The 26,331-nt window shown below is 32.9% G+C and overlaps 3 protein-coding genes across 3 annotated transcripts in view; 1 reads left to right on the top strand and 2 right to left on the bottom strand.

The window, feature by feature from the left end:
* Nucleotides 1-1,199: 1,199 nt before the first annotated feature.
* LOC131844305 (transport and Golgi organization protein 11) lies at nucleotides 1,200-5,611 on the bottom strand. Its single transcript, XM_059193153.1, has 5 exons — nucleotides 5,455-5,611; nucleotides 5,181-5,270; nucleotides 3,757-3,886; nucleotides 2,455-2,725; nucleotides 1,200-1,776 (listed from the first exon to the last, which is right to left on the bottom strand). The coding sequence occupies exons 2-5, from the start codon at nucleotides 5,250-5,252 to the stop codon at nucleotides 1,569-1,571; spliced, it is 681 nt and encodes a 226-aa protein (XP_059049136.1). The 5' UTR covers nucleotides 5,253-5,270; nucleotides 5,455-5,611; the 3' UTR covers nucleotides 1,200-1,568.
* Nucleotides 5,612-5,850: 239 nt separating this feature from the next.
* Nucleotides 5,851-24,144, top strand: LOC131844588 (UDP-glucose:glycoprotein glucosyltransferase). Its single transcript, XM_059193507.1, has 28 exons — nucleotides 5,851-6,290; nucleotides 6,737-6,990; nucleotides 7,298-7,477; nucleotides 7,813-8,003; nucleotides 8,434-8,638; nucleotides 9,050-9,263; nucleotides 9,514-9,734; nucleotides 10,244-10,447; nucleotides 10,977-11,150; nucleotides 11,505-11,698; nucleotides 12,088-12,203; nucleotides 12,382-12,530; nucleotides 12,843-13,028; nucleotides 13,182-13,360; nucleotides 13,498-13,589; nucleotides 14,067-14,224; nucleotides 14,663-14,802; nucleotides 16,411-16,620; nucleotides 17,086-17,310; nucleotides 17,729-17,902; nucleotides 18,496-18,673; nucleotides 19,175-19,357; nucleotides 19,519-19,622; nucleotides 19,976-20,142; nucleotides 20,452-20,573; nucleotides 21,059-21,199; nucleotides 21,868-21,919; nucleotides 22,237-24,144. The coding sequence occupies exons 1-28, from the start codon at nucleotides 6,041-6,043 to the stop codon at nucleotides 22,266-22,268; spliced, it is 4,695 nt and encodes a 1,564-aa protein (XP_059049490.1). The 5' UTR covers nucleotides 5,851-6,040; the 3' UTR covers nucleotides 22,269-24,144.
* The window catches only part of LOC131844589 (protein Wnt-11b-like), a 40,541-nt gene continuing 36,794 nt past the window's right edge, over nucleotides 22,585-26,331 (bottom strand). The window contains exon 7 of the mRNA XM_059193508.1: nucleotides 22,585-26,094. Coding sequence (XP_059049491.1) covers nucleotides 25,917-26,094 — 178 coding nt within the window. The 3' untranslated portion in view covers nucleotides 22,585-25,916. The remainder of the gene's footprint in view (nucleotides 26,095-26,331) is intronic.

Consider the following 26,331-nt stretch of genomic DNA (forward strand, 5'->3'; position numbering starts at 1 on the left):
TCCACTACTTACATGAACACCTCCACGGACATCATGTCATATTGATTTGATATATGACTAATACTGAAGCCATTAATTGAGCCAACAGCAATTATAATGGTAATTATTTTTATAATACTTTTACCTTTTTTCTAAGACGGTCGGTTTTTTAATAGTCAAAGCTTGGGCTAGGTACTATATGAAAGGGGCTTAATTGTACATTTAAAATTGTAGTTCTTAAAATGCTTTTTAATAGTTTTTAAGTAAGACTATTTTCAAAAGTTTTAGAAGTATTAATACCAAATAATTACCGTTGATAATTGCAATAGCCATGCAAATTAACGATTTTTTTTAATGGTGGGTTTAAGATATTTTCTTAATAAGTAAGAAAATATCTTAAACCCACAAAATTATACAGTCCAGTCCTGTAACCTATTTCATTTAAAAGCGCCATCCTCCATAAATAAAGTTATTTTTGGCCCTTCCTTATCATAATTACATCTGTGACAGTCTTTCCCCTAGTGTAACAAGAGATTATACTACTTAGATATATTTAGATTTTCACATCCAATCTCTTGTCACACACACACACACAGACACTTCGTCGACCGTGTAACCTAATCCTGACCGTATAAATGTGTAATCCTAAGCACATTAAATTATAAAGCGACTGTCTTGTACGTATATATTATTTCAATAATTTTGTTATATAAAGAAAATAAAAAGTTTATTTCCATGTTTGCTCGTCATCCTCGACGAATACTAAGATTAAAGGGTCAAAAATTCAAGTAACTGATTTTAGAACTGTAACTATTCCTTTGTTATACTTTTTTCTTAAATCGAAATAAAGTGACAGTGGTGGTATCGAAGACATAATTGCGATTGTTTTAGGATTTATTTAATCCAAAAATCGGTGGTCAGACCTATTATGTCCCTGAGGCATTCGTATTTTAGAATGTTAATTTATTTCTTTTAGTGATTTTGGATTATATTGAGTGTTACCTTAATTAATAACTTTTATTTCATAATGTGCGTTTGTTATTTAGGTCGTGAAGAAATCGTAAAACTGTTCATATCATGAAGAGCCTTACAATAAATCTGTGTAAGATTCTTAGATTAGCAAATCACAAATCTTATAGCTTCAAAATTCAGATACCATTAGTAGTATTTGAAATATAGCGCAACTATGGACGGAGGAACAATAAAAGAATAACAAGAACTATAGGTGAACTCTATTTATTTAAATAAAAAAAGACCCTTTCATCTATACTAAAAAGAGAGGTCACTTCACTTTAACAACTCATTAAAAGTAGATGAAACGTAAATATATGTGTGTTATAAAAACGTTTATGCAAATGCATACACTGTACAATTACAAATTACAGAAATATACATAATGGTATAAAAAAAATCTAAATTAAGCTAAACGATGATAATGCATTAATATTTTATACTTCAAGTGATTGATAAACTGGGACAGAGTTTTCATGTATCATTTACAATGTGAACATATCAGTTACATTTCACGAAGTCAAAAATACATTAATATATTTCATCTTACATTTTAATGACATTGTGTCTAATAAAAATTAGGATCTATTTAACCATGCCATAACTTTGAACAACAAGTAAGCAATTCCAATAGCATAAGCTATCTTCTCTTTCTGTTGGCGTTGTAACTGTTCAGCTTCTATCGACATTACCCGTCTGTTCAATTTAACAATCTGTCTTCGTAAATGCACCAGTTCTTCGGCAGCAGACAAACCTTCACCGTTGCCCATAGGTGGTGTAGGATCTCTGAAAATAAATCTTGCTTAAAAGTACACAAAAAATAAAATCAGTAACTCACACGAGTTTCCATTTATTTCGATACAACGGCGGGTCGATACAACGACTACAGGACAGCAAACATAGGTTAAGATTAAAGTATACTGTAAAGATTAGGATTTCCTTTAACTATACTAATAATAGCGATAAAACCAGGTTGCATAACTGAAATTAGTTTTTAATGGCTTTTAGTGATTTCTAAAAAAACTTATAATTAGATATAACATACTTTTTTTTTCAAATTATCTGACATTGTTTTAGACTATGAAGGTAACTAAGTTTAAAGGGTTAAAAAAAAAATAGTAGTTTGGAATGTACAAATAAACTAAAGTGAGGATAATTTATGAGGTATTTAGTATTATATTAATTCATTAAGCTTTTACATTACCCCCACGCTTAGCTCGTAAGTTTGGAAAGGTCAGACCAAGACAGTATGAAATTTTAAAAATGTAGCTAACGGTAACAAAAATATTCGAATTTACAAATTTTAACACAACTTTAGTAGTGAATGACTGAAATATAGATCTGTGTACATATCTACACAGACAACCATATAAAGTCACAGACAGGTCCTGTTTGAATTTTTTGGTAGACACAAAAATAGTCAAAACGAAAACGAGTCAAATAATAGTCAAAAAGAATATTTACCTATTCAGTATTAAACGGGACTCGCTCATAGTGGATTCGTTAAAAAGATCAGTTCTGGGTGTAGTAGAGCGGGCTCCATCCCCTTGTGACCTATATGGCCTTACATTCCTGGGAGGAGAATTTGGTATGCCCTGTGGGAAGTCGTCAGCTGATGGAAAATAATGTTGATCAAGAGTGATAACACGTGGTGGCGTGCTCACACGTATCATGCCAGGATCAGTAGGGAGCACTGCATTGTCCAACTGAATTTCTCTAGGTGGAGCTTTTGTACCTACAAGAAAAACATAAACATAAGATTATTACTTGTGGTAATTTGAGTAATATATTGTAAAGTTATGCATCATGTAAGTGTCGGTTTACTGGCAATAGTTTGTTTCCCATATGCACTGCTGGAGGTAATATCACTACCTTATCACATGGAAAATTGGTTAGATATACTTAAATACATTCAAAATGTATTTAAGTATACCTATCAGTTGCCTAGTACCCATAACACAAGCTCAGCTTAGCTTTGGATTTGAGATGGCGCTGTATATATTGTCCTAGATTATTATTGCTATTGTGCTATTTGTATGCCCTTTTCAAGTTTTGGAATGTTCAAATAAATAAGGTGTAACTGACTTTATTTAAATATTTTCTGATCTGAAATAGGTGTGATTTAGCAACAAAGGATGTGTGACCTTTATAAGGAAGGGCCATGCCAATACATTTTAACGGCGGCCACTGCTGCCCTATTTTTAATTTTTATCTCTACCACCTTCTAGCAGAGGCACCAACTTTGATTTGTGGCAGATATTCAAATTAAAGAAGAGAAAACAGTTGTAATGTATACTGGATTATATATAGGAGGATACCCCATAAGTAAATATAATTACTAATTAAGAGTGCATCCATAAATTACCAATTTCAGTCATTTTCACACCTTTCCCTGTCACAGCTGACACAACATTTAGTTTGTCACACACACACAACATTTAGTTATAATTTCGTCACGAAATATAAGACTTGACTTTTTACAATTATCTAACTCCTTCAGCCCTTTGTTTATAAAATGACATGCTATAATGAGTGATGTAAATTATTGACGGAACCAGAATGCAGAACATGAATATCTGTTCCAATGTATGTATGTATTCTATGTCGATATAAATGACACATTACTGTTTTACCCAGCGTATTTTCAATGCATCTGAGCATAGACTCGCTAGCTGGGACCATGGAGTGTTTGAACTCATAGAACTTTTAATGACTTAATTGAAGTAAGCTTTAATAAAATAATTAAATATTAAGTCTCCTTATTACCAATATGCTGATCTTGCCCGACAACCAGAATCCTTTCTGGAACTTTCATGTCAAATTTTTCCTTCGAATAATCCCACCCTGTTACTAGTCCATTGGGTGCACCTTCATCATCAACTATGTCACCTGTAGCCTGAGAACAAAATTAATGAATGGATTTGTATAAAAAAATATATTTGTATATTTATTTCCTTAATGTAATAGGCTTTATTTTTCCTGTATGTCTTCAAGACATAGTGACTAACTAACAAAACTATTAAAAAGCGAATTATACCCTGTAGGTACATTGGCTGTTACAAATACAGAATGACAAGATTAAATCTAGTTTTCGCAAGATCATACACTTCCTGGAAATTTCGACTATATTTTAGAGAAGTTCATACCACTCAGTTCTGATCGTCATTGTAGTTTGATTATGTAATACTGTATATAGTAGCTAAGCCCTATTTTCTTCAGAATGGTAAATTAGTCGGCTAGTCATGTATGATCCATGACTAGTTATTGAAGATAATCACAACTTAAGAGTTAGTAATGGTATGTAATTTTTATATATATATCAAGCTACAAATAGGCCAAATTATAAACACTTTAATTATAATAACTATATATACATACTATACATCTAGAACTTTGTGATTGATCATAGCATAAATGCTTATTCAAATAAAAATGATGAAACTTTAAAAATATTTTCTTGTTGAATGACTTAAAACTTGAAGAAAAATAAAAAAGCTAATTATTGTAGTTAAAAACAATATACTTTAGTTTTCAGGTAAATTCTTTACCTCAAAAAAGCCCTACCTGGTAGTAAATGAATCAAATTTAAGTTCATTATGGTACTCTTAAGGTTACAGACAATATACCAGGATTGGGTATAGGATATTCTTTCAGGCATTTTAAATCTTAAACTTGGGAGTACCAGTCGCACCTGCTTTTTAGTATGTTGTTATTTGAAATAAGTGAAATATGGATAACATTCTTCTCTTCTATATATTAAAATATGGACAATTTTAGTATTGCATTCAATGTTGTTTACCAGTATAGCTTATATTGTAAAGGTAAATTCACTAAGAATCAATTTTAGGAATATTCACTTAAATAAAAACAAAATGAGTGTTTAAAAAATCTAACTACCCCACATGTGGAATATTTTGACCCACAATTCATATTGAAATAAAGTAACACTACATACTGCATACATTTATATTACAGTGGCTTTACTTTTGTTGTATATATTTCCACCTTTAGTTTTTTAGCACATACCGTTCTAATCAACTGTTGATTATTCAACATTAAATAATAATATCAGCATTTGTTATAGTATATACTTAAATTAACTCTACTTCTAAGAGTGTATTATTATATATTTTTGTATATGAGTAATACAGCTTTATGTAATATACAGCAAAATGTTAAGATTAAGTTACCTTAATCCTTTGTGGTACTGTCATGTTGTGACTGATGAGGCGAGCGTAAGCTTCGTCTGATGTATACTGCATCGTATTGAGTTTATATACCTGTACGGATAATTACGAACATAATTAATAAACAGATAAATTATAAATTTCAAGAACTGGTAGGCGGTTTGGTATAATAATAATAATCTTCAGTGAAATGGATATATTTTCATGCTGGTGGGTATGAGATGGACCAAAAGAAATAATATACATCGCATAGGTATTACTCAGGTATCATACTTACAAATTAAAATATTACGATATTAATTCATTTCATTTGGCTATAAGAACGTAATATTTTATAGAAGAATACTTAAACCTAAGCACTACTATTACATAGATAGTTGAAATTATCAAATTAATGTCATTCAGTAATTTCAGTACCAGAACCAGACTGCAAATATGACAATATATTTGACAGTGATAGCATCAAAATATTGACTTTGACAAATTATTTCTACCGTTATTTGGCATGCATTACACCCCGTATAAGGGAATTTCGTACGTTGCAGAGTCTATATCCAAGATATTTAATTTTGAATTTCCTTGTGTGAGGCAAATTCTTTTAAGGAAGTTGGCAACCCTGCCAGCTGGCAGTTCGTAGATTAATCAAATTGTCTACTTTTTCCTCAATATAGTGTTGTCTGATCTGTGAATTTATATATATCTTAATTTTAAGATATATCAGTTTTGTTTTAAGTCCTAAAATTTGTAATTGTAATTTGGAAATAATGAACACGAAACAATAAATGTGTTTTGAAAATGTGTTTATTATAGATAGTTCAATTTAAATTAATTGTTGCTCACATTTGTAGGTTTAATTTTATGCCATGGAAGTCACCGGCTTTAGAATATTATTTTTTATTTGGGCCATAGTTTTCGTTTCTCTGACCTCGAGTACAGCTCAGACAAATAGAGATGAGAAGAAGTCCAAATCAGTAACAACATTTGTTAGTGCAAAATGGGAGGTCACTCCTATTGTCCTGGAGTTGGCTGAATATTTTTCTAGTGAGAGTACAGACTTATTTTGGTCATTTGTTGACGGCATAAATGCTTTAAAATCTAGTCTAGAGACATTGGGTAAGTTTTTTTAAAATATATGTCTGTATTCTTGAACCTATTAATCATTGCCGCATTAACTTGACAAGTAAGACTGGGAAAACTAAGGCAATCTAGATATAATGTAGGGAATGATATTGGTTCAACATATGAAATTATGTTTCTTATAACTTCAACATACTGCAATACATTTTATCTACATTTCATGGATTAACCAATTTTAATTGTATATTTTAGTCTTTATATTGTTTATTTTTCTTTAGAGTAACTTGTTAGGTTCAGAAATAGATGTGGTTGAAATAGGAAGTACTAAACCACAAATAGATTTTATCAAATGTCAATCATAGTATGTTTGGGATAAACAATATTATATTTTATTTTCACATTCTAATCCTAAGGATATATAACATATTAACCAATTTTAATAAAAATAGATTATATTTTAAAATTTATTTTAATACTTTTAGATACTGATAAGCAAGTGTATGATGTATGTATTGGTGTAGCTGGTACATTGCTTGCGCCTGCACAGCTGCGCATGGCTAAGCTGGCACTGTCAATGCATATGACATCACCAACAGTGCGTATGTTTGACCAAATTGCCACACAGAATGGAGCTAAGGATGTACCATGTGATACATTTGTTTCTTTAGCATCAAAAAAAGTATGTGATAATGATGTATTGCGTGATATACTCAAGTCGCTGGATCAATACAATGTTGTAAGTTATAATTTTATTATGTTTTTGTTGTCTAGAAATTTATTTCCATAGTAATTACCTGTAAGCTTACAAACAGGACCTTTTATCTAGCTGTCATAGCTTTAATGAATAATATATAAAACTGATTTGAAGAAGGACTAGATTGGTATATTTATTCATTAATAAAAAAAAAAATATTATGTCACCTTTTTGTAACAATACATAAACAATATATTAAAGGACACCTTCAATATATTGTTTTTGTCTTTTCTTTACTGTATGTTACAAATAAAGAGTATCTATCCATATTTTATATTTTTTTTTTCAGAATGAACATAAACTAGAAACATATCTGTTAGATCATTCATATCCAGGCAGTGATAATAAAACTCTCACAGCTATTCTTTATGGAGAACTTGGTATGACTGAATTTGCAACTAAACATAAAATATTGTCCACATATGCAGATAAAGGGGCGATAAATTATGTTATTAGGTGGAATGTGAAGGTTGGTATATAACTTTTATTATTAATATTCAATTTCTATATATACATATTTTATATATTCTATATATACATGTTCATATATGAATGTGACATAAATTCAATATGAGTTTATTATCGCAATAACTTTCAAAAGGATAAAATGAATAATTTTGTATTAAAAGGTAAGGTTCAAATAAAATTAAAATGTAACTTAGTTTATGGTGGATATGGGTAAGCAGTTAATTTTCAATTCCATCTGTTTCAAATGAGTTTTAGTATTGTGTTTTATAATTATGCTTCCGCTGCACCTAGAATTGAATAGTATTTTTTATGTAGCAAACATTTTGTTTTAATTAGCATCGAGGAAAACCTAAAGTAAGGCTATCGGGTTATGGAGTAGAGTTGCAGTTAAAGAGCACAGAGTATAAGAGTCAAGATGACTCAACACCCAAGGAATCTGAAGGTGGAGAAGCACCCACACCATCTGAAGAGGAAGACGAGAATGATCCACAAAACCAAATTGATGGATTTAATTTTGGTAGACTTAAGTAAGTATTATTATACCATTATAGCAGTTATTTACCCTAACACTGTGTATTATGAGAAACTAGATGAAGAACATTTAGCACTCAAACATATCCAAGTAAATATAAGAAAGTGTCTCTCTTAAAACTAAGTTATTATAAAATTTAACTTTTTCTATTAAACCATTTTGCATAACTTGTGCCTGCATTTTGCATGAAATGTATTACATTTCATTTTATAGAAATACTGATGAAAATACTAGCCTTTTAAAATTAGGTCCTTATGACAATCAATTGAATCAGCTTCATTTAATATTACCTATACTTTAATGTTATTTTGTGTGTACTTACGTTATAAATATAAGAAAACTTGTGTTAATACTGGTGTAAAAATTCTTCTTTAATTTTATGTTAATTTCTTTTAAGGTTAATAATTCTCTTTGTTTGCAATTAGGAACTTGTTTCCAGCGCTTCGCTCACCATTGGAAAGATTCCGACGGCATTTGTCAGAGTCCAATGAGGAACTGGCTCCTCTCAAGGTGTGGCAGATGCAGGCGTTGAGCATGCAGGCTGCGGCCGCTGTAGTCGATGCCCATGACTCTAGTGGGGATGAGGCACTCAAAGTATTAGCCTCTATTGCACAAAACTTTCCAATGCAGGTAAGCAGTGTTTATACATGTAAAACGGAAGTGATTAATTTAGAATTACATAATTTTTACAGGATTTTCGTTGCCCTATCATAGCCTTGAAACCGCTGAATTGCTTAGCTCTTAGTCTTTAAAACTTCAAATATCTTACAATGCAAGCTGCTAGGGGAGACACATAGCAGATGCAAAGCTGTGCTTTGCTGTATATGTTATATACTATTTTATATACATGTACCAGAAAAATATAGTCACTGAAATGAAAAACATTTCTACAGAAAGTAATGTTTTTAATGCCCATGTCTTTAGCAATTTTTAACGTTATTATAAATTACATCTCTGGGGTATAATTTTAATTATTTACACTGCTTTTTAATGAATATCATTAATAATATGAAATATAAGCAAATTTTATTTCCTTTTTAGACCAAATCCTTGATACACGTGAATGTACCGCGTTCATTTCGTGACGAGGTATTATATAATCAAGATATATGGGCCTCTTCACTAGGACTTCGTGCCGCAGAGCCGCTATTGCTTGTATCTGGTGCGCAATACGACGCTGAGGATGTTGATCTAATGGGACTCTTGGCCGCGCTGCGGGAAGATATAGGCCCTATGAATACATTACATGCTTTGGGTATGTTTGTATTCAAAACATGAGTTGATTTGTAATATATCAATTGGACTTTTTTTTCCTGTGTCTATATTCGCAAAATATTCGCCAATGCTGGTGTTCTATATTTGAAACGAGATACAATAAATCTGGTCATCACCACAATTGTTTTTTAGTAACAATAGACCTTTTTTATTGCCAGCTTTGAAATTGACCTTCAGGTGTCCATATGTGTCTTGGTGTATACACAGTACATGTACTTATTGGATTACAGGACTGTCAAAGAAAACAATAAACACGCTAATGTCTTTGGAACTGGGCGAGTCATATACTTGGGAAGAGTATGGACTTGATATCCGTGATACTGCTATCACTTGGCTCAACGATTTGGAGACTGATGAACGGTACCGACGCTGGCCGGCTTCGTATATGGAGCTGCTTAGACCAACTTACCCTGGCATGCTTAGGAATCTAAGAAGGAATATTTATAATTATGTGAGTATTACATTATAACTAGTTATAATTAAGTTAAAATTGTATTGCCCACATAAAAAAAAAACAATTTGAATTGTGTGATGCCAGTATTTTCTTAGTATGGGTAGTTTCCTGCGGAAAGTTGTTGCTGTTGTTATTGGATGTTATTTTATTTGTGTACAATTAAGAAGTTCAATAATATAATTGAATTCCAAAATAATGGATTTCCATTAAAAAAAACAGTTAATTCTGAGACAGATTTAAAAAAGAGGTGGTTTGTATAAGATAATTTATGTGACATGCCGTATGACGGACTAGAACTAGCTAGTTAGAAACGTCTTTTTAATCGTATAATCAACTATTTTCTATATTGCACATTAGCTAGGAAGCTTGGTATATAGTATTTACCTAGGTTTCTTATTACAACATCCTGGAGATCATAAGAAATTTGCACATACACATTGTATTTTTATACCTTCACTATTACGGATGAATCTCAGTGTGTTTAGTAACTTCTTACTTACCACCAGGTGATCGTAATAGACCCGACGAGTTATGCTTCTGGCCCACCGCTGAAGCTAGGCGAGACGTTACTGAGACATGCGACTCCGGTGCGTGTAGGTCTAGTTCTCGCGCCGTCTGGCGGACAATTTGAAAGTGCTGTTCGCTCTGCCTTCAACTATATCGCGCAGGAGAAAAATTCCAATAAGGAAGCCTTCTTCTTCTTATCTCAGGTTAGTTAATAATCAATTAATTTCATATTTATTTTATAATAAATAAAATGACAACATAAAAACAACAAAAAAACATATAATCAAGACTACTGTCTTGGATGGAATAGTACATTTGACATCCCAAATTTTGCTGGGTATATTTTGAATCCATCAGCGTTCCTAATGACTTTTCTTAGACTAATTTTATTTACTTATCAGTGTTTCCTTCACTGGAGAGTCAGTCAGAAAGGAACACGATTATTTTTGTCAGACAGATAATAATGCATAGTTATATGTATATGTTACTCTATACATGCGCAGTAACTTATATAGTATTATTTTAATTAGTAACTTGTTATTGTGTCATTATTTATTTTAAAAAAGCATTTATTCCAAAGAGCCACACACAAGTTTCTTGTTCATTCTTTTTGTGATGAATCTGCGTTCTGAATGAGTGGTAAAATAAAAAATATGACTATTTAAAAGTTCTTGTACTGAGTTTATTTGAATAAAGATTATTTGTATTTCAAAATTTTTTGTGTAATTGCAGTTGCTAAATAACCAAGAGGAAAGTCTGAGTATAGAGTTAGTGAAAAAGCAACTTAGCAAGTATGTCAGTTCTGGTACAAATATTGATGAAATAATTTTTGAAGACGACTACAACTTTGGCAGGCAGCTGGCAGAAGAATTTGTTTCTAAACTTGGAACTAATAAGTATCCTCAGGTACATTTTCTTATTAGTATAAAATATATTTAAGTTTTAAAATAAATTTATCGATGTAATAGAAAATATATTTCAAGTTAAATATCGTTCAGTAAAGAATAAATTTCTTACTAAATCTATCACTATGTTGAGTCGATTGTTTCTTTAAAAATACATTATTATCCATTACATATGAATATAAAATGTATCCACTTTTTCTTTCATATTAAAATTAATACATTGGTGGACTAAATCACGTCTCTTCCAGTCAATTTTGTAAGTTACGCTATGATTTATCTTAGAAATAAATTTTACCTCTGCTGGAATACACCCAGGTACTAGTAGTCAGTGTGACATACAATTTTATATTGCTAGGTATTGATCAACGGTGTGCCACTGTCAGAGGAGGGTGGCGTGACCAGTTCCTCAGTGGAGGTTTTGGAGGAGGCTCTAGTGACGTCACTGTCGCGACACACCGCACGGTTACAGCGCGCCGTGTTCCGCGGCGACCTCGCTGACTCCGACGACTCACTTGACTACTTGATGAAGCAGCCGCATGTGATGCCCAGGTACTTTTATTTCTGTCATTGATGATGTAATACACATTTATTAATCATAATATTTTTGTAATAGGTAGGTACCCTTTACGAATCTCGCATGACTCCTGAAAATGTTTGTTTAGGACATCAGGCCTTTACTATGTCATAAAATTTTATTCGTTATATTCCTTCGATTGCATCTTCAATGATATAATATAATTTAGAGTTTAGAGCACTCAAGGGTTTTAAATAATCATATACTCGTCTATTCTTTGATATTCAATGTTCTGTTCATGTCTGTCTTTTATATAAAATTTATTAGTTATATTAAATAAAAAGACTCTATGCTAGTGATGAATCCCGCTACAGTATTGCATTGGAGGATAGCATTAATAATAAAAATTATATGTGTATTGCAGACTTAATCGACGAGTTCTTGGAACAGATTCGAGCCAATATTTGGACCTCTCAGGTGTGCCGTCGTCTAGTGAATTATTTACAGAAGACAAAATTCATCGCCTTATGCATTTGACCGGTACTAGTATACATTCAATAATTATTATATCACTTCAGTAGCTTCATCCTATCGCACAGTTAATTTGCTCTACATAGATTTTGCAACTGAAATTAACTTTGCTGTGCTTTTGCACAAATGTTTCTTTTGAAATCTTGTAGCTAATTTATAAATAATTTGGTTCCTTTATTTGTTTTAGGTCGTGATGCCTTGGCTACTGCTCTTCCATTATTGAAATATTTTACGAAATCGGGAAAAACTGATAAGATAACACAAACTATTTGGGTTGCCGGCGATTTGAATGACAAACTTTGTCGACAACTTCTCAAGAATGCTTTGACGTTCATGGTAAGAAAAAATGCAATCATCAAAATAGATCCTAACATCTTTTATTATTTTACTACCATTGTAATTGCGAAACATTTTTTACTAAATGAATCATGGCCTCTTTAGCGGCTGAACAGAATTAAATTTAATACACAAATAAATTCTATACTATTATTTTTTCTTAACATATTATTACACGTATTGATGCGATCTGCACTGTTGAGTAAAGTGATAAATTAGTAATGCAATGTCAGTCAGGGTTTAGTTCTCTATTTATATAAACAGTACCATATATTGTAAATTAAAATTTAATAAATTATTCCTGTGTAACAGACTGAGAGTGGCGGCGTTCGAGTCGCGTTCATACCTAATGTAGATGGATCGTCAAGTCTCGACCAGTCTCTCAATAAGGTGGTGTTAGCGGCTCTCATCACATTAGAACCTGTGAAAGCCACTAAATATGTGACACAGCTGTTAGAGGACGAAGGTTGCCATGAGAAACAAAACTGCGATATATTGGTAAGTGCATAGTTATAAATAACAGTCTCCTAGTAGTAATATATACACGTGTGGAACGGTAATATGATTTAAAGAAACTGTTCGTTTTTTATAATTCATTCATAATTAATGAAACTAGTTTTTGTAGTGTCTGGTATGTTTTTCGTTTGACAGCCGGAACTGGTGGCGGCGCTGCAACAGCACGCGTGGATGCTGCGGGCGACGCGCGTGCTGAGCGCGCGCGCGCTGCGGCTGCGCGCCGGCGGCCGCGCCCTCGTACACAACGCCCGTCTTATTGGACCTTTCGCCGACGACGAACAATTCACACTTGAAGATTTCTTGCTGCTCGAGAGGTTAGCTAAAACATTTTTTACTCTTCAATCGTACTTAATTTGCACTGAAACTTTTAATGCCATAATTGTAAATTACATTGTTTAATATACCAGTTATAATTTAGCTCGTTACTAACAATTATTTGTAATCTATACAGGTTTAGTAATAGAGTTTACGCTGACAAGATATCCGAGGTGTTAGATAAGAAGAAATCTACGAAGAACGATGACGTAGATGATGAAGATACAGGTAATATAGTATTTATATTACCTTTTAAATGTAAAGTTTGAAGTAGGTCTATAATAAAAGTGAAATAGAATTAATTTAATGTGATCGAACTCATAATTTTATATTACGAGAATATAAGGGCAGAGGAATGCCAAAAAAGATGGATATCACAACCGAGTGTCAATTGTCTCCTACCAGTACTTTTTATTACAATATTTGTAGCCCACTTTCGCAATTGAATTATCGCAGGAATCCGTCAGTCAACATTTCCGGGTTTGCTCTCTGTTTCCCCAAGGTGAACTCTGGACTGTAAAAATTATGATATGGCTTGAAAAGTAGTAGTAGAGAACGAGATGACTGCGAACAAGCATAAATGGAAAAGAAAAACTTACTACGCCGATTCAAAACGAATGGGATTAGGAAGAAGCTAACAGTGATTGATTCTATAATTTAATTTCGATCACTGGTATGAATAAACGATTTATATGTGGGATACAGAGGAGAGCGTGTCGCTGTCTGCTGACGAGCGCGTGCGCGCGGCGAGCGTGCTGGCGGCGCGCAGCCCGCGCGTGCGCACGCCCGTGCCGGCCGGCCTGCGCACGCAGCACTCGCTCGTAGAACTGCCCCCGCTCATACACCACGAGGCCGCAGTCGAGGTACACTATGCTCTTCTCTCTCACTGTTCACCTCACCACACCGGCTTACGACGAGGTCCTAATGGCCTATGTTACTCGTAAACGTGCGCTTGTGGGCACCGGTCTGCTCTAATCACTACGACTGATTTAATCCTATTTGACTCGTAATGAATTAGTGTTAGTCGGTTGGTTGGTTTATATTCACACGTTTCATGTCAAAAATGTAAAGTTACTACTTTAACTTTTACTAGATTTCAGATTTGTTTTACACGAAGTTGTGTCCTAAAACTCTGTTAAACAATGTCACACTGGTCGACATCTCCCTATTAATATGTGGCTTAATTTATCGAGTCCGCTCTATTCGCACCAGGAATATCAATTTATGTCTCGTTTAACACCTCGTCCTTTAAATAAGTGTTAAGCATATTCTAGTAGATAAACATTGTTGGGCATGCGCAGATCGTGGCTGTACTAGATCCGGCGTCGGTGGCGGCGCAGCACGTGGCGCCCCTGCTGCTGGTGCTGCGGCGCGTCATCAACTGTCGAATCAAGCTGTTCCTTAATCCTCAGGATAAGAACTCCGATATGCCGCTCAAGAGGTAAGTCTACACAAACCTCTAACATTAAATTCTATTATTATTTATTATTAGCCATTTGTATTTCTTATTTAATCACTATCAGGGTCTCCTGTTTTTTGATATTCCGAGTTGCTTTTTATGCGGTAAATTTCGGCTTTTCGGTTCATATTTAGTTATTAAATATTTCAAGAAATCACAATATTTTTTACAAGTGTTGAGATCATTGATGTTGTACTCAAATGATGTTATTATTATAAAAAAAAATTAAAAAAAAAATACAAGTGTATATGTGCCATCTGAACTAGTATAAAATTATACTGTATCTCAGATGTCACATACCTTCCCAGGGTGCATATTATTTCATTTATTAACATCCCAACAAACATTTTTGTAGTCGCCACAACGTGCCAAATGTAACTTTTGGTACCACAAGCTAGTCGTCGTTACGTCGTTATTACGTCGAAACGACCGAAAATAGGCCCATTTTAGATTACTTAGTGACGTGATAAAGTCGCATAATCATAATCTAAGTGGTATAACAGTCGTGTAGTGGTTGCAAAGATGTAGTATATCCACGTTTTGTGTCAGTTATACGGCATTTTGTGAATTGACAGTTCTATCACGATCTTTATACGGGATTTTTTTTTTATTTGAAACTGATTGAAAAAGTGTAGTGAATAAACTATGACGGATAACATTCATGCTGTGTTAGTTTACATGTAAAATGTAGTCATGTAAAAGTAGTTTATGTGACTCTAATACAATTGATGACAGTGTAAAAGTCGTAAAAACGTTCTTAGGACGACTCGCCGTTATACCACTGAAATTTGTGTAATGGTCGTGTAAAGCAGTCGTATAGAAGTGCATACGACGTTTTTATACGATTACGAGTTGTATAAGCATAAGGGGCTCAAAGTCGTATTATATGTAAAAATTACTTCAATATGATGTTTATAGCATTTTGGGCCGTATAAATCTCAATTAAGCGACGAAAATGTTTGTTGGGATTTACTTTTACACAACACAAAAACATACATACTACTTAACATAACACTACATATTTGATAAAAAAAAAGGAAATAATAAAAAGACATAAAGCCAGTTAAATAATAAAATAAATAACTTATTATATGCCGATAACCACGTAATCAAACCTGTGTGTGATGATGTTATTATTAATAGCATTCTATTGACAAATTTTTAAGTTGTTCTTATATTAGCTAGATGCGTTATGTACGCAATCACAAAAGCGGTAAATGGTTTATACGCATGCACAAGCCAGACTCATTTAAAAATATACATACTGTCTATATACATTAACAACACTACAGACATCGCGTTATCATGTAACGGCTGTGATACGCGTTGTTTTTCCAGAGGATTCTCTTAGAAGGCGACGCACAATAACATTTCGAAATCACCTTCCAGCAATGGTATTTTCGAACCGATACGATAATAAAACCTAGAAAAGCTTATTCCTTCTTAAATGGCCGGCAACCCACTTGCAATTTCCCTGATATTTCGGGTGCCCATGGGCGTCGGTAATCACTTACCATTAGGTTAAGCGCAGGCTGGTTTGTCCCCTGTGCTATAAAAAGGCGATATAACTCAATCGCGTACACTGTATAGCTTCTACCGTTACGTGCTGGAGCCCGAGCTGCAGTTCACGAGCAGCGGCGCAGCTGCGGGCGGCGCGGGCGCGCGGTTCGGGCGGCTGCCGCACGCGCCGCTGCTGTCGCTGGAGCTGCGCACGCCGCCCAACTGGCTCGTCGAGTGCGTCAAGTCCGTCTACGACCTCGACAACATACGCCTCGCGGACGTCGACACGCTCGTACACAGGTACACCCCTATGTGTATTTTGACCTCTGATCGATTCGTCGTCCAATTCAAACGGGGAAAGACATTATGACGGCCGAGCCGAGCTTCGAATTATATACATAAGTTAAGGAAAAGTATGTGCCTAAAGGTTTTGTTTTCTATTTTTAATTGTAATGCTTATCATCGACGATAACTGCGGGTAATTTTTCTCTAACGATGAACGCATTACGCATTAACTCGCTCGCCTCTCTAGTATCACATTCATATCTTACTCGCCTTTTGGAAATTCTCGTTTTACAATAATATTCATAACTTCCACTCATAGACAGCGTATATCAAAGTAATTGAATGGCAATTCAAAGGAATTCAATTCCCAAAAGTCATTTGCAAGTATTATTGGACGTTTCGTATTTAGTAGAATAGAAAGTGGATTAGTGAAATTACAAAATAGTAATATAGTATATTAATTAATGAATTTATGCATAGCGAGTTCGAGCTGGAGTATTTGTTACTGGAGGGCCACGCGTGGGACGTGGGCGTGGGCACGCCGCCAAGAGGCCTACAGTTAGTTCTAGGCACTCAAGACCGCCCTGAAACAGTCGACACCATCGTGATGGCTAACTTGGGATACTTCCAGCTAAAAGCCACCCCTGGTGCTTGGACTCTCCGCTTGCGACCCGGCCGATCGGATGACATTTATGAAATAGTCGGGTATGATCATTGCATATTTGTAGTAATAGTTAACTCAGCCATTTTCGTAGAATATGTTATTGTTATAAAATCTTGAAGTAATCTACATTTACTTAAATTAGAAATTAACATTCCCTTCCTAGGAGGTGATTTTCCTAAAATCGTTAAAATCTACCTCAGTTAATCTAAAAAATTAAAGATAATAATCCGTATATAACAACCATTTTTTTTTAATTACTAAGTATAAAATTAATAATAAACATCCTGTCTTATTTTTACTCTGTTGGAGGCTGTATTTTTTTTTTAAATCTTTCTTCGTCTTTTGTCTCTATAAAGCATTTTAATAATAGTCGGTTCAGTCCTGATGACTGGTTGACCAACTGGGTAACTAGAATATCTGTGTAATATTGCTTCATATTATTATTTGTGTGTATATCAGGCACGAGAACACAGACACGCCGGCCGGCAGCTCAGACATTCAAGTGCTGATGAGTTCGTTCCGCAGTCACGTAATAAAACTCCGCGTTAACAAGAAGCCAGATCGACAACACCTCGACCTACTCGTTGAGAACGACGACAACAACTCTGGCGGCATATGGAACTCTATCGCCAGGTAAAAAATAATAATAACTTATGAAAATTTACACAGCGCCATCTAGTTCCAAGCTAAGCTGAGTTTGTGGTATGAGTATTAGACGACTGATAGAAATAGTAAAATAGGTTTTAATACATAGTAATATACATACATAGAAAAACTCAGATCAATAAAAATAATTCGCACGATTCGAACCCCCGACCATCGGAAGTAAGGTGATTGTCTAAACAGAGGCCAGAGTGTAATTTGTCAATAATTTCTTATGTAGGTAAAAAAAATTATGTGGAAACTTTTTCACTGTGCCATTTTTTTCTTTAATTGAATTCAATAATAATATAATATATGTAATAATCCTGTAGGTACGGGTATATAACTATTTTTTTATGTTACATGAAAATATAACAATACGTTTGTTACATTTGATTTAAGAACCTATTTTTTCTGAATGTGTATGCTTGAATAACAAGGGGATCTTATTTAGTCGTGTAAGTAGTCATTAGGTATTTTAACTTCTACTACTACCCCCTCTCGGATGGTGGAGTAGTAGTTGACTGAGTTATTGAAATCAGCCGAAAATTAGTATTAATAGCGTATATTTGTATCTAATATAGTTCATTCGGAGGTGGCGAAGAGCAGGAAGTGCAGGATGAAACTATAAACGTGTTTTCGGTGGCATCAGGCCATCTTTATGAACGATTCCTGCGCATTATGATGTTGTCAGTCCTCAAAAACACCAAATCACCGGTTAAGTTCTGGTTCCTCAAGAATTATCTTAGTCCTTCACTAAAGGTAAGATGATATATAAGAAGATAAGTTTATTTATAAGAACCTTAAAAAAATCCCTTTTTATTTTGCATATCTGATATGCAATATTTTCTCTAATTCTGTATTTATTGACGCGCAATGTTTTACCAATTACGTATTTATAGATGATTCTACTTTTTATACTTTTGATAGATTTGATACTATTCTACTTTTGATAGATTACGGTTACTCTTTTAGGGGTTCTAATATAATATAATTTTAATTTTAAATCTTCTTTTTAAGTCTTTTATAGTCTAGTCTTTAGCTTCTAAATGCCAAAAATTTTAAGTTTGAGAATTCTGTTTTCCTGTTGTGTTAGCTCAGTTTCTAGTATCCATATTTAATGGTTAAAATAATAAAAGTGAAACAATAAGAATAAATGAAAAAGTTTAGTCTACTTGTTCAGAAAAATAAATCTACAGCAAGTCTCATTATTATTAGTATGTACATGACAATTTATTAATACTTGATGATATTTGACACCAGGACAGCCTCCCATATATGGCACAAGAATACGGCTTCGAATATGAGTTGGTGCAATACCAATGGCCACGCTGGCTGCAAAGGCAACGTGATCGCCAACGCACTATTTGGGGCTATAAAATACTCTTCCTTGACGTGTTGTTCCCTCTACATGTGAAGAAAATTATCTTTGTCGACGCTGACCAGGTTAAATTTTATTTTTTCTTCTTCATAATTAGGCTTAATTTCAAATGCATCTTTTGCTTTGTCTTCCACGATACAGGTTTAAAGTATTGTGGAGTCATAGATAAACGTTACCTTTTCCAATAAATAATGTTATTCTTATAAAATCAATTTATCGATTGCAGATTGTACGAGCGGATTTGAAGGAGTTAGTTAATTTGGATTTGGGTGGCGCACCTTACGGTTATACGCCGTTCTGTGACAGTAGAAAGGAGATGGAAGGATTCAGGTAATTACTTTATTACGATCTGACAATAAATTGTATGAAAATAATCTATTTTTAAGATTACGTTTTTTTTTTAATTTTGACATTACATTAGTCCTAATGACTACAATTGCAGATAGTGTAGTCAACGATATTAATTTTTCTCGTTCTTTTAACACTTGTTTCTTAGGAAGTAATAATAAAGTAAGTATAAGTAATATTAATGTACCATAATAGTTTTATTGACCTAGTTAGGTATACCTCACATTTGCGAATTGAATTCTAACTTGACAAATCTAAGTGGATAATTTGACCACGCTCAAGTTATTTTATATATTCTATATTCATAATTATAATAAAAAAATATATGACAACAGGTTCTGGAAGCAGGGTTATTGGCGCAACCACTTGCAGGGTCGCAGCTATCACATTAGTGCGTTGTACGTGGTTGACTTGAAACGATTCCGACGAATTGCCGCCGGCGACCGCCTACGAGGACAGTACCAAGCCCTCAGTCAAGACCCCAACAGTCTCTCTAACTTAGGTTACACTGTGTTTATTATTTTTATATCTTTAGATATCAGTAAATATTGGGCTACGTTTATTGATACTCATAGCTACATCGCATGGGACAATTAAAATATTACAATGTATGAAATAGCGATAACAGGGGATATAGATAGATATAGAGAAAACTTCTTTCCATTAAATTCAAGTGCTCAATGCAAAGCCACGCAGTATGTGTTACATACTGCCTTATGAAAAGTTAAATTATAATTAAAATGAAACTTTAAAACCTAATTGGTAATTGCTGACATTAAAACATGATTAAAGTTTGAATTACTGTTTATAGATCAAGACCTGCCAAACAACATGATACATCAGGTGGCTATAAAATCGTTGCCTCAGGAGTGGTTATGGTGCGAAACGTGGTGTGACGAGAGATCAAAGAAGAGTGCCAAAACTATTGATTTGGTGAGATCCAAAGAATATTAATAAATTTGTAAAGTCATAATATACATGTATAGTAAGATATTTGAACTCTTAAAAATTATAATTTGCTTTTATAAATGAAAACAATCGATCAATTTACCCAATTTATTTGTCACAGTCACACACAGTTGAAAAGTCCAATTTACCGTAAGGTGTGAATGTAGTCTTTAGCACAAAAATACTCTTTCTTAAGTTTATTGATATTATAGAAAACTGCTTTGTCTGTCTTTTTTTGAAATACAAGATATCGCTCTTCGTGAGACAATATGTTTTCACGTCCAAGGTTTTAAACAGACAGATCTACTTTCGTATTTATAATAATAGGAATAGACTTTTTCCGAAATATTTTAGCTTTGTTAAGCAATTTGTCGAGTTTTAATCAATTAAGTAGAAGTCTGTTAAGTGATCGCTTTGGCAACTACGTACTTTCTATATATATTGGTAATTGTATAATGCGTTCCGTTCAGTGCAACAATCCAATGACAAAAGAAGCAAAGCTGTCGGCCGCAATGCGCATCGTGCCGGAGTGGCGCGAGTACGACCAGGAGATCAAGGCACTGCAGGCACGTGTGCGCCGCGGACTGTACCAGGCCGCCGACAACGAACAGGTTGTTTCTTATAGCACTAATTACATAGGCCATGGCCGGAGGAATTAAAAAAAATATTTTATTCTAATTTAATATAAAAGAAATAATGTTACAATTCAATTTCTATAACTAATTATCTTACTGTTGAACTTGAAACCGATGTAAATTACTAACACGAAGATGTTGTTAGCCAAGTTTTCCTTGGTCAGCGTTACTGCTTCATGTCGCTGTCCTAGTTAATTTATGTGGTTGTGGCGAAATATTGTAAGTGACCAATGTATTCTATTGGTTGTATTAACTGCCCATGATAACCTAATGTACTAATGTCCATGATTGCCACAGTTATTGTGTGTATATTAATACGTTTGTGTATATTAATTAGCTGAATGTGTTTACCTGTCGTCTGTTTGATATTGCCTCGTAAATGTTTAACTTAATTTATACAAAATTAGCTGTTACCCGCAAATTTGTTTTTTTAAGAGGTAGGCTATGTCTGTTCTATATTCTATAATACAATCTATGTATTTTTAGTTTAGTCAATTAGGTATTTTTTAAGTTTATCCTTTTTGTCAATATACCTCCTTACGAACTATGTATATATCTATGGGATCTTGAGTGCCTAACATATTAAGTTAAGTATAATATAAAGCTTTTTGTATAAAAAATTATATATTTTTTTTATTTTGCAGGAAATTGAAAATGTTCACCATGAAGAGAATGTTCCAATCGAAAACCATATAAGTAAGTATATTATGAAATATCAAATGTTTATGTATGATGTTACATTAAAAATAGAATAAAACTGAATTTTATATATCCTTTATTATCCTCGAGATTTAGATTTATTCCAGTGATATTCCAACTAAGGGATTGATTAAGTAAAGTTGTTGCAGTAATTTCTTATTTTAAACAGGTTAAAATAAAAAAGTTTGTTATGTATGAATTTGTTAACCGTTGTCATCAAATTAGTTTTATTATAATTTGTGAAATTTGTGCCTATACTCCTTTCCAATAGAACTTACTAGAAAAGTATAATCATTATTTGTTTTTCTTTACAGAAAAGGAAACTGAGCAACATACCGAGTTATGATGGAATAAAGCGCTGATATTGATAGTTAGTGATAATTATTCCATAACCAATTTTTTTTGTTGAATCTATTACAAATGTCTTCAACCAAAAATTATAATAAATTTGCAGTAATGCCGTTTGGTAATATAGTAAAATGACAGAAAATACTAGTTAATAGAAAATACTAGTAGTTTAATAATGTTCGACAAGCTGTCTTCATCGTATAATAACCTCCACTAAAATCACAGTATTCCTAAAAGTTTCGATTATCGGACGGTGTTCTATGTAATAATAGCTCAATATATAGCTATCGCACTATTCTGTATTGCCATTTTGCTTTCATGTTGTTAGTAAAATTGTTTTCTAGGATACGTTTTGACATATTAGCAGTGTTCGTAAAATATAATAATAATTTTAAATGTAATGACTGGATTGGATATAATATATATTGTTCATTAAATTGAAATATGGGTACAGATTACTGCCTAATGTGTATATATGTATGAATTTGTATTTTATTATGAACCGGGTAAACCGATTTATAACAGTTTTTTTTACTTATATTTACAGAGTAAAAAAGTACTTATTTCTTAAAATTTTTCTTAACAAATGGTACTTTCTACTCAAGAAAAAAAATATATATTTCAATAGTTCACCAGTGGCATTAGAAAAAAAATACAGGGGTTTATGTTATAATAATATAAATAATTAAATAACGTTTGATGCATTCCGTAAATAGGGCCCAGGGCTCGATTCTTAGTAACAACGATATTTCTAAAGTGGATTTAAACTGAATAAATGTGTCCATACCCCCGCTATGTTGTTTAGTATAAGTCAGAGTTTAGAAGAAGAGCGATTGATTTCGTAAAATTTTCCTTCCCAATAATTACCTTCTACTAATAGGAAAGTTTATGAGTAGAATTGATAAAAATAATTTTCCTCAAAACTCAAGTGGATTTAAAAAACATGGTAACGTGGTACTGTGGTAAAATGGAAACCTGTCTAGTGAACAATAATAATAAGATTACTTTTATTGCAAATAATACTTCTGCATACTGCAATGAATAAGTTTCCAAACCCCGATGGTTGTTATTTTGTGTTAAGTGTGCCTATTATTTTAATTTCATACCGTTGTGCACTCTTAAAAGGCGAACTGTAAACGTATTAATCAATGCGGCCTTTTGTCTTATACAAAAAATATTATTCTGTGAATTCACTAAAATATTACGTATTAAAACGTAGTAAATGTAAAATATATGTTTGTTAAACTTTGTTCATTATTTTTTCCAGTGTTATTCCAAAGCATCAGTAATGTTAAGAAAAAGTGATGTGATTTTAGATAATAAGTTATTTTTTTTTATGGTCGACTAGAGATTTATTTTATATTTTTTTCCCCGCTAATGATTACCAATACTTGTGAAATTTTGTATGAATTACGTATAAACTAAGAGCGTTCAATCAGACTATAAGACTCGTATTATATTATATATATATATATATCAGTCTCACACTCACCAAAATTTACATTGATGTTAAGAGTACTTGGAAATTTCTAAATAAAAAATGAAGCGATATTGATTGATTTATATTACAACGTGTTTTAAGATTGATGTTTTGGTTTGCTGCAAGTGCACTTAGTAATTGTCCGAAAATATTGAAAATTGTATTTGACATTTGGCAGATGACGCTGATTGCGAGATGTTAGCAATGAACGCTCTTATGCGATCTCAATATTAGTTAATGAAAATTATTCGCCTTGCAGTGTGGGTTTACTACGTTTTTTTTATTTCCACTATATAATTATCCACATATGAATTTTGTACTACGATGTTCATAAATCCAATACCAAAATATCCTGTAAATAAAAATATGTCAAATAAAGTTGTTGTTATTATTGGAAAGTACTACCTAAATAAAGTGACCAGCATTCATATGTTGCCAATTTGCATTATTATAAGTGTAAAGTTCTTATTACCTGGTCGTATTATCTACACATTGTCAACGATTTAGGATGGGTTGGATTACACAAGGAAAATAAAAAGTTTGAATATTTTCTAAGTACCAGTAAGTTTATTTACAATTCCTGTTTACAAACTACATTTCGGAAAAACTATCTACCATAGTATGTCGAAAGTTATTTTCTACAAAAACAAGATAATTTATAACTGTGAGAAAACACTTACGTTAAACTACATATAATGTTAAGTATATTAAAACCGACCATGATGCCAGGCTACTTGGCTGCTAAAAAGGTAAATTCCATGCCTAATTCCCAAAATTACAACTTTTGTTGCCATCTCCCATAGAACTAATTCTCTAAATCGCTGATTTTAAAATAACTAATTGTGCTCAAGTTTTTAAATGTCTCACATTATTGGGTAATTCTTAAGACATTAAAAATAGTCAAATTTGTGAACATCATAAATAAATACGATCTAAAACAGTCTATTGCATTTATTTATTATTTCTATATTGGTTTTTTTAGATTTATCTACATTACTTACACCCTCGTTTCACCCACGTAAAATTTATATTCTGATCTATAAAGCTATTATATATTATTGTAAAGTTTCATTAAAATCCATTCAGTAGTTTTTGCGTGAAAGTGTAAGAAACATTCGTCCATCCATACTCACAAAGTTTTACGTTTATAGTATTAGTAAGATGCATATATTATGCAAGTATAAGTTTCTGTTATTTAATAATCATCTAAATGATAATTTAATAGGTCTTCAATAACTCATACAAAACCAACTATAGATTGATATTGAGCAGAGCAAGAAACCAAGGAGTAACGAAATTTGCCATTATAGGAATTGATTTTCTGCGAATCAACTAGATGTAGTAGCTCATTAGTTGTAATTAGTACCTACTATAAAGACACTGTCCTAGAAATATCGAAAAAACAGTTATCATATATTCCAATTATCGGACACTGTAGTGTAAGATGCAGTCTATTTTATAATATTAATAATAATATTCTTCCACTATATTTTTTAAAGCTATATACAAAATACTAAAACATCGACTATTACTAAAATAGTTTGTGCAAAGCTATGCATAGCGTCAAATAAAGATGACGCCTATTTCTATTACAACACATTATTGTCAAGATACTCTATACATTATAAACTTATTATTATATTAATATTTCGATATGTTTCAATACAAGTCTACAAATAAATAGGTATAACAGTATTCTAAGTACTGTGATGTTTTCTGACCGGATGTTCATAATTGAATGGCAACCTTACTTTCTAATCTACTTATATACCAGTATTACTATGCGTAGGTATACTAGCTACTAATATTTTAAACAATAAATGATTTTTACATCGAAATACTTTATCAATTATGAATGACTAGTAGTTATTAAGGTATTAATTAATTTGATGTTAAAATGTATGAAATATTGGTATGTTTTAAATAGGCAGGAAACATTCTTTGGCTTTTATTTGGCGCCAAACAAGTAACAAAACCATAGACAATAAATATTAGATGCAGCAGTTGCTTTTTCGTACTTAAACTTATTCAGAAATTAGTGAAAACCGTCAAATGAGTCAATATTTTTCTTAAGACGTTGCTACTTTTCATTTCAATCTAAACATACAAAAGAAGCTATAAAGAGCTACGTAATGAATAGTCGAGCGACGGTCATGCGGTGCGTGTTCAGTTGCAGTAGTGTTCCTCTGTAGTGAGGCGACACAGCTGGCAGTCGACGCGGCAGCACCAGTGGTACCGACAGTGGCATCGTTCGAGGCGGCTCGAGCGCACCGCGCGCCGCCCGCGCCCGCAGCACAGACGACCGCACCCGCCGCGCCCGCTGCCCACCGATGCGTTACATTTCCTATACAACAATACACGTTTGAAATGTTACATGTTTATAAGCTTTCCTACTTTATTTAGTTGTAGGTAGTGACGTATTTTGTAAGATTCGGATATCCTAATAAAAGTGCATAAAATGATACAAATAAATATGTATGTTGTGCAGATGTTCTATAAAATAATATTTTCCTAATTACGCAGTTAAGATTCGGATATCCTAATAAAATGCACAAAATGATACAAAGAAATATGTATGTTG

Source organism: Achroia grisella, unplaced genomic scaffold, assembly GCF_030625045.1.
Source record: "Achroia grisella isolate CSIRO2021 unplaced genomic scaffold, CSIRO_AGI_Agris_v1 utg402, whole genome shotgun sequence".
Taxonomy (NCBI): Eukaryota; Metazoa; Arthropoda; class Insecta; order Lepidoptera; family Pyralidae; genus Achroia; species Achroia grisella.

Coding starts and splice junctions, on each gene's coding strand:
- LOC131844305 (XM_059193153.1), bottom strand. CDS start 5,252: ATGCAGTATACATCAGACGAAGCTTACGCTCGCCTCATCAGTCACAAC. Junction 2,726..3,756: donor CGGGCAAGATCAGCATATTG/GTAATAAGGAGA, acceptor TTTTTCTTGTAG/GTACAAAAGCTCCACCTAGA. Junction 1,777..2,454: donor TCCCGTTTAATACTGAATAG/GTAAATATTCTT, acceptor ATTTATTTTCAG/AGATCCTACACCACCTATGG.
- LOC131844588 (XM_059193507.1), top strand. CDS start 6,041: ATGGAAGTCACCGGCTTTAGAATATTATTTTTTATTTGGGCCATAGTT. Junction 9,264..9,513: donor GAATACATTACATGCTTTGG/GTATGTTTGTAT, acceptor ATTGGATTACAG/GACTGTCAAAGAAAACAATA. Junction 17,903..18,495: donor ATATGGAACTCTATCGCCAG/GTAAAAAATAAT, acceptor TATCTAATATAG/TTCATTCGGAGGTGGCGAAG.